At 35.3% G+C, this 16,202-nt stretch overlaps 1 protein-coding gene across 3 annotated transcripts in view; it reads left to right on the top strand.

Moving 5' to 3' along the window:
• The window catches only part of LOC121428536 (alsin-like), a 46,431-nt gene that overhangs the window by 6,656 nt on the left and 23,573 nt on the right, over positions 1-16,202 (top strand). For 2 of the 3 annotated variants that reach the window (XM_041625246.1, XM_041625230.1), the window contains exons 2-6: positions 873-1,816; positions 3,407-3,965; positions 10,022-10,190; positions 12,720-12,832; positions 14,925-15,093. In XM_041625246.1, the coding sequence (XP_041481180.1) occupies positions 873-1,816; positions 3,407-3,965; positions 10,022-10,190; positions 12,720-12,832; positions 14,925-15,093 (1,954 nt within the window). The remainder of the gene's footprint in view (positions 1-872; positions 1,817-3,406; positions 3,966-10,021; positions 10,191-12,719; positions 12,833-14,924; positions 15,094-16,202) is intronic. The other variant, XM_041625238.1, reaches the window with a different exon arrangement.

The raw sequence follows: 16,202 nt of genomic DNA, 5'->3' as shown, positions 1-16,202 counted from the left end.
TGCAGACTTCAGAATAATGATAAATCAATATAAATCAATTTTTGTCAGGAAAATGGGAAGTGAACATTGTATTCAGACTCAGAATAATACATGTCGTACATGTACATTGTACCTGCGCTATAATCACAAAGTTTTGTATTTTGTTGTCCACAATGGGATAAATCTGAATGAGTGGTACAGTACCTGTGTAATCCCAGCAGACTCAACACAGCCTGTGTTGAGTCTGCTGGGAATGTCATACCTTGTGAGTATAGAAGTTATGAAAAGAAATTGCCATAAATCACTCTTTTGAAAAAAAATATTCACTGGAAAGAATTCAGAAGCTCTGAACTACAAGTACATGTACAGTACACACAGCTAATCTTTAAAAGAATTCAATACTTCTAAGAACCAATGCCAATGATGTAAATGTAATGTAAAAGAGACCTTTCGTATGTCTACTCCACCATGAACCAAGTATGTACATATGTAACTGCTTAAATAACAATTAATTAGGCTATAATATGATAAAGACTATAAAGTTACATGTATAATTAACACATACTCTTAATTCAACACCTACATGTACATGTAATGTTAATTTAACATTTATACATGTAGGTGTCTGAATCTTAATACAATAACAATAAGTACAATAATTCAACCTTGTACAGAGAATGATTCAATAAAAAGGGACAAAATTTAATTTGGTATCAGTTGTCAGTATCATGGGTATTTACATGAGTCCTCATATTGAAATGAATGAAATGAGGTAGATGTAGATGGACATATTACATGCACCTGTACAGTATGTAAGTACATGTCACTAATGTATTTCCTTTTTTCCCCTTTTTTGAACTTGTCTAACATTCTTTCTCTGGTTTTCCCCACAGGAAAAAAGATGAGAGAGACCGACCAGAAAAGGCTTTGCAGGGCATTCCATACATGTGGAAGGGTTTCCTCAGTAACACCACACCTTTCACCCACGATGTCTTCAAGACAAAGAACATCATCAAGATCTCACTTGGGAGCAAGCATTGTGCATTCTTAACCGACCAGAGATCAGTGTATACGTATGGGAGTGGGGAGCATGGCCAGCTTGGTCACAAGAAATTCACAGACATAACAAAGCAGCCAATGCTTGTGCAGGAACTGAAGAGCGAGAATGTTGCAGATGTTGTCTGTGGAAATAACCACACTGGAGTGGTGTGCGAAGATGGAATTGTCTTCTGCTGGGGAGATTCCACCAATGGACAATGTGGAATTGGTGTGTCAGAAAAGATCAACATTCCCACCCAGGTTCATATAAGTGATGCAGACTGTGATCCAGTGATCACGCAGCTGTCCTGCGGAGACTCCCACACCCTTGCGATGTCTACACAAGGTGAAGTCTGGGCATGGGGAACTGGCCCACAGCTTGGACTCTCAACCGGTTCCACTCCGGTGTTGTCCCCAAAGAAAGTCAGTGCCCTCATGGGTCGGAAAGTACTGCACATGGCTTGTGGTGGTACCATGAGTCTTGTGCTGGTCCAAAGACTGAAATTGATGCGGTCACCAGGTAACAAGTCAAATGAACCAGAAGAAGAAGGTTCTGGATCTAGTCTTACCTGCCAGGATACAGGCTACACAATGCATGATGAAGGTGACACTGTTATCATATCAGACAACTCATTGTTATGCCCCGATTCAGGCAACACTACGTCTAGGAGCATATCACCTGATAGTATCGATGTAGCAGCTATTCAGGCACAACAGGCAGAATGGGCAGCTGCAACTGAGGCAGTGGAACTGAAACGGAGAGATAGAGGATCAACTTCATCACAAGGTAGTAGTGAAGGTATGCATGGCACCCTTACCTTACTAACCAACTAACTCCATGTAGATCAAGAGTGTAAATGTACTAGTTTGATCATCTCTTAAGTCCATAGCTATGCGTAGATCCAGATAGCTATTGTCATGAGTTCACATGTTTTGTGGTTTGTCATGAAGATAGAAAGGGCTTGTTGATTTATGTATTAAAGTCCATCTCCCTTTTGTAACAATGAAAATAGACAGACGTGTGGTTACACAAATTATCAAAATGGCAGCTATGTGTTTCAAAGCTCATTGACTTTCACTCCCCGGACCAAAATACTACCTTCAGTTTTATTTCCTCTTTCATTTTACTCTGATGGTGCTCTGCAATACCACCATCAACTATTTGAAATAGTTATTATCGCAAAGAAGCTTGTAAGAGTGAATAATTAATCCCACTCTTTCAATTTATTTCAATAACATGATAGGTATACTGTAATTATGTTTTCAGATTTTTCTCCTCTGTCTGTAGGCTAATATTTTGCAGATTAAAACAGCTTATGTAAGAATACAAGTTGCTTGAACAAGTTAACATTAACCTGGCATGATATGCTGAATATTATTTCTTTTCTGCAATTTTCAAAACTGTTTTTACCGATTAACAGAAAGTATATCTTGTCAATATAAAGTGAATTTGTAATTTTTTGGAAACATTTAAAACTCAAAATTTACAAAAACTGAATATTGGGTAGATGGGAGTAGGTGGAATGGTGCATGCACTGTCTTTGTGAGCAGACCATTGGGAAGAAGACCCTTTGAAAAGTTACATGTATCATGGAAAGACCTGTGCTCTAGGATGAATCAAATTCAATGCCATACATGTACCATATTTTACAACTTGCAGCCTGATTGCATGAAATGGATTCTTACATGTATCCATTTTATTAAAAAAAAAGACCCTTGAGAATATTCTGAGATATTGAAGACAATTAACTTCCTTTTCATGAATGCCTTTGCACTTGAGAATGTTGCATTGTGTCCATGCATGGGAACATTTTACTAACCAATGACTGCATGCACTGTATGTTGAGTGCTTGTGTACATGTGGAGATATCAGAATTAGACAGTGATACAGACAATAGAGGGAATAGAGATACAGAGATAGGCAGAGAAAAAAGAGAGAGAGGGATGGAGACTGGTGCACAGAGGCAGATCGAGAGATGATAGAGTGGGGAGAAGATTTGAAAAACATAGTGTTTTTGATATATTACAGGGCCCCGTTATGTGTGATCCAATCAACCGTAACTCTATGGAAATCCATCAGTGTCATAATTTTTTCTACAGGAAATTTGCACAATGTCTTGTATGAGAAGTGCAGCAAATTTTGAAAACAATGAATGCATGAATATACATCATAGTTAGAAAATATTTGGAACAAGCATGCATAATAGATGTTGACGTTGCTTGCTTTCCATAGTTTCGATCGATCGGATCAATCGCAAATCTTTGTAAGACGAGGCCCTGATATAAATCTGATCATAAGAAATTAAATAAGGCTTATGTTTACCAAGAATTGTTTTTACCACTCAAAAGTGTGAAGCATTTTCATTTATTTCATTTCTGTTTTATACAGGTACTTACACTTTAGAAGATTCTAGTGGAAACTTGAAGAGAATCAAAGAAGAAGTGAGTGAACGGAGTGGTAGCCAACCCAATGGTGTTGCCAAGAATGGCATTGATGGAGGAGAATGTGCAGATGAAGATGAAGATGATGTCTTTACAACTTCTAGGAGCTCCAAAGAGCAGCTGGCAGAGCAGTTGAAACCTCTGAATATACAAGGGAGTCCAGTACAAGCTGTCACCCCTCAGCAACGACCTGGTCCTAGTACCCGTATCCTGGCTTCGTTGCCTCAGTCTGTGGCCCTACGACTGGAGAAGATCATGATGCCTCGAACCAGCCTTACAGAGACTGTCTCAAGGGCAAGTAGCGACAACTCCATCTGTGAGACTGAGCTGATCATCAGGGATAAGGATGCTCAGGTGTTAGAATCAAGCTGTAACTTGCCAGATAAGAAGCTTCGGACAATATCTCCTGTGATGGGTGGGCTGGATGATCTTGTCTATCAGACTGAGGTGTGGAGTTTTGGCAAAGGCACCATGGGACAGCTTGGACAGGGAGATACACTTGACAGGTATGTTTTTGTCATGATCAAACCTTGGTTCTTGTGTATGTAAAGATTTGGTTAACAACCTCACATAAACCAAGAATTTTTTTTTTCAAATGAAGAGAGCTATGGCGTTGTCAAAGTACACATACATGGAAGTATTCCTGCAATGCATTACATATATTCTACTTTAAAGTTATTTAAAAAAATATTGTTTCATTAATTCCAAAATATATTTGTTTCAATATACAATAGATATTGACATTCAAATCATTCAAAAGGTAATATTGATTTCTTTACAACAAAAAGGACCTGCAAGAACTGAATACATTTTATTGTCCTTCCTAGTTCAAAAATGCATAGGCCTACAATATGTTGTAATTTGCAATACTGCCATCACTTGGCCGAAATGGATAATTTAACATTATTTCTTTTTTCCTAGAGCTATATTTTCCAATTAATCATAATAACACTATTTATCACATTTTCTCACATTTATTTGAAATAAAACAAATTTTTTAATTTTTATTTGTTAATATGTGGCAAAAATTCACTGCTTTAGACAGTTTTATACAGCTATACAGTGAAAAACACAAGAATCAAAGAAATAAGGAATGATGTATTTATTGCAAATGAAAATTTTCAGGATTGGGATAGAATAAAAGAATAAATTTTGAAGGAATAAATGTGATTAAAATGAAACAAGATCAGAGAAAGAAAGAGAGAAATGATTTTACATAAAACATTTGAATATTGAATGCTTGCACTTATTAGCAAGTATATGTTTTATCTCCAGATCTAACAAAGATGTAGAAACATTTTTTTATTTAAAGTTGCTTAATTTTGTAATTTTGTAAATGTATAGTGTAGTTTATTGCTATTTGAATACATATTCGTTGTCTATTTTGAAGACTAAGATTGGAATCAGATAAATATAGTACAGTTAGTTTATTCAATAATTCTTGCAGACACAAATACACGTGTATATGGTGCATGTATCCATCATCTAGGTACATTAGTTCTAGTAGTATGCAAAACAGAACCTTTCAGATAGTATAGTTCTTTTAAAAAGAGAAAGAAAATAAAAAGCCTATACACCCTGAAACATGATCTACCAATTCACAATCTGTCATGGACAAGGAACTGTACTGCAACCGACAGGCCTTTTGACAAAATAGAAGGGAAAATTCCAGAAATATACCACATACAGGTAGTTCAGTCACAACACACGCATATGGCAATAAGAAAGAGCCTAAAATACCACACATATTCATCCAAGGATAGGGTAGTGAGCAGTTTATCGAGTGTGCAGACACGTTTTAATATCACTTGTGTTGGAAAGGTCTGGGAGTCTACAGAGCAATTTATTTATGCTGAACTGAGGCATGCCCCTAGGGAGGTTGCTCCATTTTATCTCGCCTTTGCATAAACAGAGAGAAGGAAAGGTTTTATATGTATACCGTACATACGTCATACCCTCGTTTGCATCCTCAAAACTAAATACATATTTGTTAATAAGGTATGGGTGTAACTTAAAAACAAAGAAAAAACGATTTTCATGAGGTAATATATGTGCAACATTGTACTCTTGTACAACATTTAATCTGGTAAAAGTATGAACAGGATAACTAGACAAGTTTTAGTCTACATGTAGCGCTTGAATGAATAAGGAATAATTAACTGCTGCAAGAGTGAGGTGAAAGGATGATTAATAGCAAGGTGGTCTCTGTGCTTGAAAATAAAATCCCTCACAATTGTGCTAATAAGGAAGAGATTTAGTTTCAAAGCTCTTAGCCCACATGTATTTATGTACATTTTGGTCTGTCTCCCCCTACGCCCCTTTTCACTTCCCTCCTCTTCCCCCCTTCTTTTCCCCTCCCTCCTCTCTTCTCCCCTTGTTACAATATGTCCCCTATTTTTCTTTATCGCTTTTCCCTCCTTTCGCTGTATAATTTTGTATTACCTTGTAGTCAATACTCACATGCATATATCTGGGGAGCATTACATCAACATATTTTCTTCCGACAAGACTAGTTGTCATATCTGACAACTTCCTTTGAATTTAATTGGCTGAGAAGCACTGTTCCTATGGTAACTGTGAGATAAAACAGGCCTTGTAAGATAAAATGTCTGACAATGACAAGTCCTGTCATTAAACACTCCCCCAGGTGGATCTGCATTTACATGTACTGTATGTGACAGATGCTTGTCCTTCAAACAACTGCCATTTATCACTCCTAAATGTAAACATGTAGAATTGCACATGAGATATGCATTATTCATCAGAGAGTAGTATCGTCTGGAGATATAATAGAAGAATCATAATTTATGAGGTTTTTAGAGTCCAAGTCGGTTTCAGTATTTTCCATTTTTCACTTTATTTTTTTATATCTGATTTGGGGTGACAGTGAAACCTGTAGCCACCATAGGGAATACAAAATGTGGCCTTTACTGACAGGTGGCTGCTATACACAGGTTCTTACACACACAATCTGCTTCCATGAGAATCAATTTTAATAGTAGGCATTTATATAGCGCCATCTATCTAAAAATATTCTATTCCGAGGCGCGTTGTTGTTATTACCCCCATCTTTAGTGTTACTATGGGCAGGTGGTTGCTGTAGACAGGTGGCCACTACATAAACTGTATATACATGTACATGTAACTGTTAATGTTTGGTGTGTACATGTACATGAAGTATGAACAGAAGTTTTAAGGATGACAGATAATTACAGTAAGTTCAAGAATTCAAAAATCTAATACAGATTCATGGGCCGTAGAAAGGGGGGGGGGGGGGGGGTGGTGGTTCTTTGGACAGTGCCACCCACCTGACTTTTTTTTAAAATTAAATGTGTTAAAATGGTACATTGTACATGTACATGTATGAAAATGACCATTTGATTGTGATTTCTTTTGCACATGTGGTCCCCCCTCACTTTTTATATTGTTCTTTTGCCACTGTTTTGAAAGCCCATAGATACATGTAGGCCTATTTTATTCTCAAATTGATCACATTCATACAGTGGGGTAGACCTACGTACACAAATTCACTAATTTCTTGATAATCTCTTCATCAAAAAATGTTTGAAGTGCCGTACATGTATAGTATCACAATAATGCTTCATAATTTCGTTTGAACCTGTGTATCATATGACATGACAAATTTCAGAATCTTTGAGTGACAGGGTTGATAATCTGAATGCTTGCTAATGTACAGTACATTTACATCTTTGCTCGTCAAAGATACAATCTTACATGTACATGTACGTATATCCAATTATTTTCATTCATTACTTCCAAAATTGACATTTAGGAAGTTTGCAGGGTATCTCTGTAATTGAATCTATTAGTCAATTTTATCAAATTACTACTCTGATGCATAATATTACTCGGTACAGTGTATCCAGTAATTATTTGACATTAGGTATTTAAAAACTATGGTGAAAGTAAAAATCTCATAACCTGGCTTTCATAAAATCTAATGAACTACATGTACAATGTATGTGAAAGAGAAGAGTACATGTATAGCCTTCATAATTTTTACCTACATGTCCATGTTGTTGCAAGTTACATGTATGATGAATGATTCTAATTCATTTCAAGTGTGATAATGCATATTTTTATACCTTTTTTGATCATTGAAGAGTAATTGAGATACCCCTGTACATATACATGTACCATTGAGGTATTTATCCATTATTCTAAAATCATGTGCACAATGATACCGATTGAAATACTAGGAAATAAAAGCATGTCATCTCATCTTTCAGAATAAAAGTGTAATAAATCATGAACATTGAATCATTGTATGCTACATGTACACTGCAATAAACACAACAAGGTACAGTATGAAATCATGCACTATCGCATGATCCATAATCATTCTGACTGATCACAATTTGTAACTTGGTGCAAGAAAAAAGGCTATTCTCTCCTCGTTTCATGATAATTCATTGTTTCATGATAGCCAAGTTGGTATTTTTTTTTTTTGTTCCAGCATCTAGTGCTTATTCTCAGTTTTTATTGTTGTACAGTATGTACAATGTAGTGTACAAATAATTCCTTGAGACACTGTGCATACATGGAGAATTTAAAAGCATCTAAGAGGGAAAAAAGATACTGTATGTTGGTTAAGGTTTGTGAAAATGCATCAAAGAAAAACATAGTTTTGAGCTTTAAAATGGTAGTTATGTGATACAAGGTACATGTACATACTGTACATGTATATCAATACCATTTTCTGAGATATTAAAAATTATTTAATAATTAATATGTCCAGCTCAATTTGAGCAGTAGTGATGCTGGTGTTTATGGAGTGTGTACATGATATACAGGTATGGGGCAGTTACCTGCCTGTGATGTCAAAAATTATATAATCTTTTTTAATCTAAAATATCCTGTTTTCCTTGAATTTTTTATCAAATTGCCATTATAAAGCATCTTAGGTTTTCTCATTCATTCTGATCTGCATTTCCTTTAAAAACATGAAATGATGTCATGAACATTGCCTACAATATGAGCATGATTTAAATAAAGAAAACAGTGTATATTACAGTTATATGACCACATTTAAAGTATCGGAGGGGAGTGACAACATAGAAAGTTTAAATGGAAGTAAAAGCAAGGCTTTTACGTGTACATGTATTACGTGTACATGTATGTTATCTGAAGCAGTTTATTTATCAGTCAAATATTTTTCCCTTTTCAGTCAGTTTTAATATTATTTGCTGAAATCCTGAATTTAATCTAGCCATATGCCATCATACAGCAAGTTACCAATACAGGTTGTGTACAGGTTAGTAATGTAATGCAGGCTAAATTGACTTGAAATGCCTACGGGTATGAATGACCTGAATATAGCCCTTTTCAATTGAGTCACAATTCCTTCTGGCCAGCCTTCATCGAGGGTTTCTGTCAGTGTGAGTAATGAGTTCCTTAGGTAGCTAATGTCAAGAGTAGCTGTATGAATTGACTTGACGGAAAAGCCTTATTTCCTCAGCCTAAGAGCAATAAATTCTTTAAATGTATGAGGTGTACGTCTAGATTTGTTTGTTGATCATACATTGACCTGAAAGGACAATGTCAAATTACTCACATACTTGTTCAAGGACATTGAATTAATTATGACCATGAATTATTAAAGCATTCTTCCTTCAATCAGATTTGTCAGGTTCTAATTGAGGAAGGTATTTCTTAGGGTAGAATGGAAGGAAGATGCTATTGACCATGAAAAGATGTGAGGTATATACTTGAAGTTCATCCTAACGATAAGTTGGTTTTAAATGAAAGAAATTACATGTATAAAGTTGTATTGGTGCAGGTTTGAAGAAAATCTGTTAAAGATTAAACAGAGACTTTATGAATGTTTAAAGTACTGATTTTTTTGAGATCACAAACAAGCAGCTCAATCATATGTCATATGATATAAATTCCCTAAATTGCCATTTTTTCAAAATTTTGAAATGATTTTATTTGTGGGTTGGATATCTTCAGTCACATTATTTCATACTGCTTTCCATAGGAATAATATTTTCATTCATTAAAGAATGAAAATTATTTAATTTGTTCATGATCACAAATGGAAAATGTATACATCAGTTGAGTTCGTCGACCACTTGATTTTACTTTTTACTGGCAAGTTCTGAGACTTTTTTGTCAACAAATGATAAAAATTTAATATCGATAGTCAAAGGAGCTATTCTTTAAAAAAGGTAATTATCACTCAAATTCATGGTCATTAGCTAAAGTTACAAACAAAAACACTTTCCACATTTTCAAGTTTACTAAAATCGATTTTGAGGTCACCACAAAATGAAAACAGGCTGATAATTGCATTGCTCCATTCTGCTTGAATCTACATTAAAGTTTTTATGATACATGTTTATGAACAATGTACAATGCATGTATTTCAGGATGCATTCACACATGTACTCATATGTATTTGGGATCTGGCTACTGCTTCAGGATGAGAATATTGTTTTAGCTTGTATTCTACGTACATGTACTTGTATGTTTATTGCCGATATTCATGTTTTCAGGAACAGTAAATGTAGTTTTACTTTTTGATTGACATTTCTTTCAGGCATGCACCAAGTATAATCAAGCAACTGAGCAGTAAAAACATTGTACGTATTGTGGCTGGAGCATCTCACTGTGTGGCTATCTCAAGCAATGGTCAAGTCTATACCTGGGGATGTAACTCTGATGGTCAGCTTGGACACACCGGTCAACTTGTTCCAAAAAGATTAAAGGTAAGGAAGATGGAGAATGATAGGAAATGCCACCATCCCCCATCATCCTTCCTAAGATCTGTCTCCATCCTTTAATTTCTTTCTGTTTATCTTTCTTTCTTCTCATTTCAATATTCTCACATTGATCTGTCATCATAACTTTGAAAATACATGTATAATATATATATGAATCTAGTTCATTAAATTTGGAAGTATCCCTGATTGTCTTGCAGGAGGATTATTGAGGTCAAAGGTCATTTAGGGTCAGTGAACTTTGACCATGTTGGGGTTATCAACATTGATATCTTAACCAAGGTTAAGTGAATGAAATATCATAACTTAAAAAAAATATGGATCTTTATTTCAGAGTTGGACACAAGGGTAATCAAGTATCACTGATTTTCTGGCCTGAATTGCAGGTCACATGATCCTGAACAACATCAGCTGGGCCAGGCTGGGTACCAGCTCTGTTTGAGTCATGAGTATAGCAGATCATTTATGTAAAATGTCCTGTAAATCCTTCATTTTGCCGATAAGCTTGATATCTGCAAAAAATTCAGGGTGAGGGTCCTGTCCATCTCAATTCAGGGTTCGAAGGGTTTACATGTAGCTTTAAATATAACTTTTTTTAATTTAGATCTCATTTTGATGAAATTTTCAGAATTAAGCTTGTTTGATTTTTTTCAAATCATAATTTTTCTGGGATGGACTTGAAATTTATCATAACTTTGAAAGTAAATTAATAATTAATTGCCTGAAATTCGAACACAAGGTTAATCACTGAACATTTTACATGAGTGTCAGGTCATGTGATCAAGTTCAAAGTCATTTAAAATCAATAAACATATTTATCTTGTTATCAAATGAATGATGCATTTTAAGAAAGAAAAAAATCACCTTTGTTTTTTTTCAAAGTCAGCACTGCTGCTGCATGGAATTGGATGGGAGAGACATCCATGATGTTGTTTCCTTGAAAGTTGATTGTTTCAATTGTAGGTACATGTAGGTGAGTGAAGAATATTTGGTTGAGTGCAAGAGAGAGTGTCTTTATAAGGTTCTCCATCGTTTGCAGTCTGTCCAGGTAGTCGTTGTAGGAAATGTCCATCTGAGTTTATCCAGTTTTGGGACAGAAAAACACTCATTTGGACAGGTCAGCCATTCCAATTCCCTTTAGATCTATAGCAGATATTTTAAATGGCAATTCTGGTACTACCATATTATTGAGTTTGTTAAATGCAAGGTGAATTAATGAAAGGTGTGGTCCTGAGAAGTTGCTGAGTGTCTGATGATTCCTAAGAATTCTGGATGATGGATATCTCTTGAATGAAAGATAACAAACCAAGGTATGTTGTTCAAGTAATACTGATCATTTTGTACAAGTTTTAGGTCACATGATCGAGGTCAAAGCTCATTTAGGGTCAATGAACTTAGTATTTTATTATCATATGAATGGCTTTAAAAAATATTTATTCATCTTTTAGTTGTCTTCAACATCTGCTTAAAAGCCTGCTATATTGAGCCATGTAATGCAGGCGAGACTACTAGAGGCGATCCACTTGTTTTTTAGAAGAGACTTGTAAAAGATATGATTTCTGCTATTCTATTTGAAGTAATTAATATGTATCAACTTCACAAAGTTTACTCACTATTATTCTTTAAAGTGCATGTGTTTTTATGTATGGTATTCCCCTTTTTTTCTGTGAAAGTTTCATACAGGAAACCATAATTACATTTTCATCTCCATCAGTCAAATAGAGGTGGCTGTTCTTGGGACTGTTTATTAGTAAGGCTGATGCCATGGTAACTCATGAATATGGTATTTCAGGATGTCAATCACTTCCTGTATACGTCTGATTGAAATTAGGTGGCTGATTGTAAAGTTGAATTTATTCCTGTCCCCATGCTAGAAAGATGTCATTCATGTATCTGGAATGGAAATTCACCTTTCTCAAGAGTGTGTTTCATAAATAATCATATGCAATTAAACCAAACCCAAGTCTCAAACATGCACTTCCAATTGGTCAGATCAATTCTATGATGTGTCATGTTATTCCAAATGATAATATCCTGCTCAGAAATATAACTGACACTGATATCTACAATGATGAGTTATTGTTAATAATAATAATATAGGATATTTATATTGCGCACATATCCACCTTGTTAGGTGCTCAAGGCGCTCCTATATTACCCAGCTAAGCTAGGCGTTCATAGCGCACACAGCTTTTTAAGGAATTACTTCCTACCGGTACCCATTCACCTCACCTGGGTTGAGTGCAGCACACTGGATCAGTTTCTTGCTGAAGGAAATTACGCCATGGCTTGGATTCAAACCCACGACCCTCTGTTTCAAAGTCCGAAGGCTAATCCACTGGGCCACAACGCTCCATTCACAACATTCACATTTAATGCCCGTCATAGCAATATCTACTTGTTTTTTAATTTGAACAACAATGCCATACAGCAAATATTCGTAAGCAAATGGAAAATAAAATCATTGCAAATATTTATGTTGATTTTTCTGATTTTGACTACTTTGTTTCTTTTTAGATGCCAAACAACACACCTGTATGGGATGCAGCAGTAGGGGGAACACATACCCTCCTCCTTGCAGATGGAACCAACTGCATGCCAGATGTGTACTACTTAGGAAAACAACCAAGGTACAATACCTGCCACTTTTTGAATAAACAACTATTGGGATGAAATGCTAGTTTGATTAGAATGAAACACTTTGAGCAAGTCAGCTTGTATGAAAAATAAAAGGATATGATCAATGAAAGCTCAAGAACAATTAAACGGACAAGAAGAAAGTTATAGCATTTGAATGTCATAATCAATAATGCTATTACAGGAGATCCTTCCAGGATTTGTGATGTCACAGAATTACTGTAAACGCTGTTTTTTTTCTCGGGATTAATTTTTCGCGCTTGGCGGCTTCAAAACATTTTCACAGGTTTTTAAATTCGCGCTGCTCTCTCCATAATGACAAAGTCACTTCTTTTTTGGGCCTTCTTGCCGATCTGTTAATGGTTTTAACCCGGAGGGGCCACTTACATTGACGAGTGGATACCATGCGCGACCAAAAAAACATGTAAAAAGGATGTCTTTCTCAGGATAGGGCACGTTACGTACGTAACGTGATAAGGGTGCCAAAAACACAAAAATAATGAAAAAAGGGTATCTATTTCGCTAGGAAAATTACGTGTTTAGGGTCTAATTTGCGGGGATGATAAAACAAAATTAAAATGTTTTATAAAGGATGTCATTTTTGCCCCAACACTTCGTGTTTAGAGTCCGATTTGCGCGAGGTGTAGAAGTGGGGTCGTACTAAACCAAATAAGGTAAAGCCGACGACCGAAGGAACCGTAACAATAAAACATTCCTGTACTTGTTTAGGGGTTCATTTCAGGAAATATTTGCCAAGAGTATCGTTTTTGTTTCCAATACTTGTTAAGGGTAGGGTTTCACACGCCAATACTTGTTAAGGGGTTCATTTTCAGAATATGGAAATTACGTGTTTAGGGTGCTTTTCGAGACCCCTTGGTCGCGCATGGTATCCACTCGTGAATGGAAGTGGCCCCCCCCCGGGGGTTTTAATTAAAATTTCTGCAACGAAATTGTATTTTCTGATCATAATTCTAGCTCTCGGGCGGCATAATTAAGCATTGTTTTGATCTAATCGTGGGCTTTTGTGACATATAACGCAAATTTTATTTGTGGGGCGGACATCGGGGAAGGCAAAATGGAGGCGCTGCTAGCTGCTGGCCTGGTACGAACGGCCGAGCACCGGGTACGGACTGGGGGGATTACGGCTGTTCAAAGTGCATGGGATCAATCAACAAACATGGGCGATCGACCCGATGTCTTCTCAAAAACTAAACAGATCTAAACACTCACCAATCAAACAGCAAAAGCAATTTATATTTCAATCAAAATCACAATTTAAATACGATCTGTGACTGTTAAAGAATGATCACATTGCTTTGAAACAAATTCTCGCGATGCATACGAATTTGGAGCTCAAGCTTGCTTGCGTAAATGCCGCCCTCTTAAGGTCAAACTATGCAATCTCTTTGCCAAGACGATACACGCAATTGAACAGCAGTTCAAAACTTGCATTAAAATAGATGCTCATAAATTCGCGTGTTTTTAAAGTCACGCTTGCCGATCTTGCCGCGAAATACGCGAAAATTTCCACACCGTGAAAATTTCCACTTTTACAGTACAACTTTCCTGTTCGTACACTGAAAATATTCCCCCAAAGATATATTTTTGCTCATTATAATAGTACAAACTCCAAGTCATAACATATCAGTGATATCAAACGTTATTAAACATTAAAACAATCCCACAATCAGGATTATTGCTGATTCATCTTTTTATTTTATATGCTGGCATTGCTGGGTATTGTAATCTATTACTTTCTAAAAGCAAATTCTGTTATTCCCTTCCTTTACAAATTTGTTTATAAAAGTCTCTGATAACCACATTCTTATTCTTATCAAAATTATTCTAAAGCCTATTTTGTTGGATAGCCTGTTGTCCATAAATACATCTTGAACTTAATCAAAAACAGATTATTTTGGAATTTAAAGAATTCAAGTAGCTTTTTTTTTTTTGGGGGGGGAAGGTCAAGTCTTAAAATCAGGAAATGTCTTAATTCTTTGATACTGCATGAATTGCATACTTTCATACATAAAATATATATGAATATATAATGACTGATTTTTTTTTACTGACTTTTTGTGGTAGCCTTCAAGAATTAAGGAACTCCAACAGTACTCCTACTCCCGAGAGTCCTCTACGGGATGGAAGTGATAAGTCTAAGAAACGGCCAATGTCATCATCCATCTCTAAGTCACCCACCGTCAAATATGCAGCCAGAGCAAAGCAGCCTGAGAAACTCACCTTTCTTAAGAAGGTAAAAACATCAGTAGATTTGCCTAAGATAGGAGTCTTAGGAGTCTGTTAGTACTTGGAATATTATCCCACTGCTTTCACCATAATACAGAATGATCACTAGGCCAAGTTTAGTAGCCCTTATAAGGTCAGGCAAAGTTATCTTTTATACATTTATGTTAGTTATTATAATTAAAGATTTTTGTTTATGTAAAATCATGTTAACAGATATTCTTCATAAATATGATATCAAATGAATTTTTAAATGTTCTTCCTATTATTTTAACTATTTTTTTTCATTGGTTTTTGCAAACCTCATGGCTCATCTTTATAATCAGGAAATGAAATACAGAATCTATTAATTCTAATCAATAAGAACAATATTAGTGATCTTTTGAGCCATTTCTAGCACAATATGCAAGCATGAAATTACACCTTTAACATTACATTATAATTATCTTCTCTGGCATGATCAATTTGCCTTTAAAAATGTTTGAGACTTGAGATTTCAGAAAAAAAATGATGATACATTCTAGAAAATCTTTTTTCTCAGCACCATATACATGCATTAATGAGATGCAATATCTCTGGCATGATAATTTTTCATGCTGTAAGTGGTACTATAGATATGAAAAATTAAACATATTTTTGGAACAGAGCAAGGACTTAAAAACTAAATAACATAAGTTGCTTCCTCAGGAAAAATACAAGACAGGTATGTCAAATGTTTACCACAATAACCTGCAAAAAGAACAACAAGTTATGAAATAAAAGTTTTTAAAATACTTGTAAGATTAATCCCTCACACAACTAGTTAGTGACTTGATAAAGCACAATATGGTCTAGTGTTCAGTTTGGTAGTAAAATATTGAAGATATGTCTAAAACGTTGAGTAAATTTGAATATCATTTTACATTAAAACTTACAAATGTGTGGTGATCATTGAGATTTTTTTTGCATTTGTTTTGTTTTCTGCTGATTCTTTTTTAAATTTGAAGATCACATTTTATTAGCATTGATTTTTTTTAAGAAAGGCCTGTTGATCACTTTTTATGAAATTAACTTATTGCCCATAAACAAATTGCAAACAAATATTATGTTCTGCAAATTTCAGCCCAATTTGTGCTTGAG

Source organism: Lytechinus variegatus, chromosome 1 (assembly GCF_018143015.1).
Source record: "Lytechinus variegatus isolate NC3 chromosome 1, Lvar_3.0, whole genome shotgun sequence".
NCBI classification, from domain to species: Eukaryota; Metazoa; Echinodermata; class Echinoidea; order Temnopleuroida; family Toxopneustidae; genus Lytechinus; species Lytechinus variegatus.
This window is presented reverse-complemented; position numbering and strand designations above follow the sequence as displayed.